The following is a 1,051-nucleotide window of genomic DNA, read 5'->3' on the forward strand; positions in this document are numbered from 1 at the left end:
TTAAGTCATTCAAACTGTTTTCTCTCTTTACAATAACATTGTGCTCTAGGCGTTTATTCATTTTTATTTTAAATCTAAAGTCCATAAGGAAAAAGAAAAAAAAAAAACCCACACACACGCTTTCCGAATAATGGAAAATAGCTTTAAAACGTTTTCTTATCAAAAAGTTTGGTTTGTATTTTTTAATCCTTTTATTAAAAAAAAATCCCACAAAAACAACAACAAAAATCTACTTCGCCAAAGCGAAGCAACTTCTCTCTGGAATATAAATACAAAAAAAAAAAAAGATACATTAGGAACGATCAGGGTAATAGTCTTAAAAATACAGTAGACGCTGATTATTTCACGTATAATACTGACCTTTTAATAGGATATTAAACCGGTGCCATATATACACACAATATACATTCTCCTACACGTTACAGTGCATTACAACGTTAACCAGAAAGCAAATGTCTTTTATTTTTGTTGCAGCAAAGGTCCACGTGAGTCCGCTGGAGAAGGGGCGAGAGAAGGTGAGTGCAAGCCCTAGCAGGAGCACTTGCACTCCGAAATGATGGGGTACTGGATGGGTATCCATGTGCACCTCTGCCCCCCCCGACGCTGGCACCTCCACCTCAGGATCGTCAAATGCACGGACTTGGCAGGTTTGCAAACCATGCCTTCTGGGACTGAACAAGACCTTTTACTGTAGCAGCTGCCCACTTTGACATACCGGGGCCAAAAGCGGCTGCCGAGATCGTTCCACGTGTATAGGACCGGGCAGAAGGTCTGGGACCAGAGCCACATCTGCAGCTTCCTGCGCAGCTTCTTGCTCAGCCTGTGCTTCTTGCCCGGCTGCAGCCCGTCGTAAAACTCCAGCCCTTTGATTTCGCTGGGCATCGCTCCCGAGGGTCTCTGTCTGAGCAGCAAGTCCAGCTCAGCTAGATCGTCTACTCCGAGCCGGTCCTCGGGCAAGGAAATAGCCATAAAGTTAGGGTCGAAGTGTCCGCCCATGAGGTTCCTTAGCAAGGTCTCGTTAAGATCCTTCTCCTTGGGGTCAAAGATAGGG

The 1,051-nt window shown here is 44.7% G+C and overlaps 1 protein-coding gene across 1 annotated transcript in view; it reads right to left on the bottom strand.

The window, feature by feature from the left end:
• Window positions 1-302: 302 nt before the first annotated feature.
• The window catches only part of NOG (noggin), a 963-nt gene continuing 214 nt past the window's right edge, over window positions 303-1,051 (bottom strand). The window contains exon 2 of the mRNA XM_010074550.1: window positions 303-1,050. Coding sequence (XP_010072852.1) covers window positions 529-1,050 — 522 coding nt within the window. The 3' untranslated portion in view covers window positions 303-528. The remainder of the gene's footprint in view (window position 1,051) is intronic.

The sequence above is a fragment of the Pterocles gutturalis genome, unplaced genomic scaffold, assembly GCF_000699245.1.
Source record: "Pterocles gutturalis isolate BGI_N339 unplaced genomic scaffold, ASM69924v1 scaffold26292, whole genome shotgun sequence".
NCBI classification, from domain to species: domain Eukaryota; kingdom Metazoa; phylum Chordata; class Aves; order Pterocliformes; family Pteroclidae; genus Pterocles; species Pterocles gutturalis.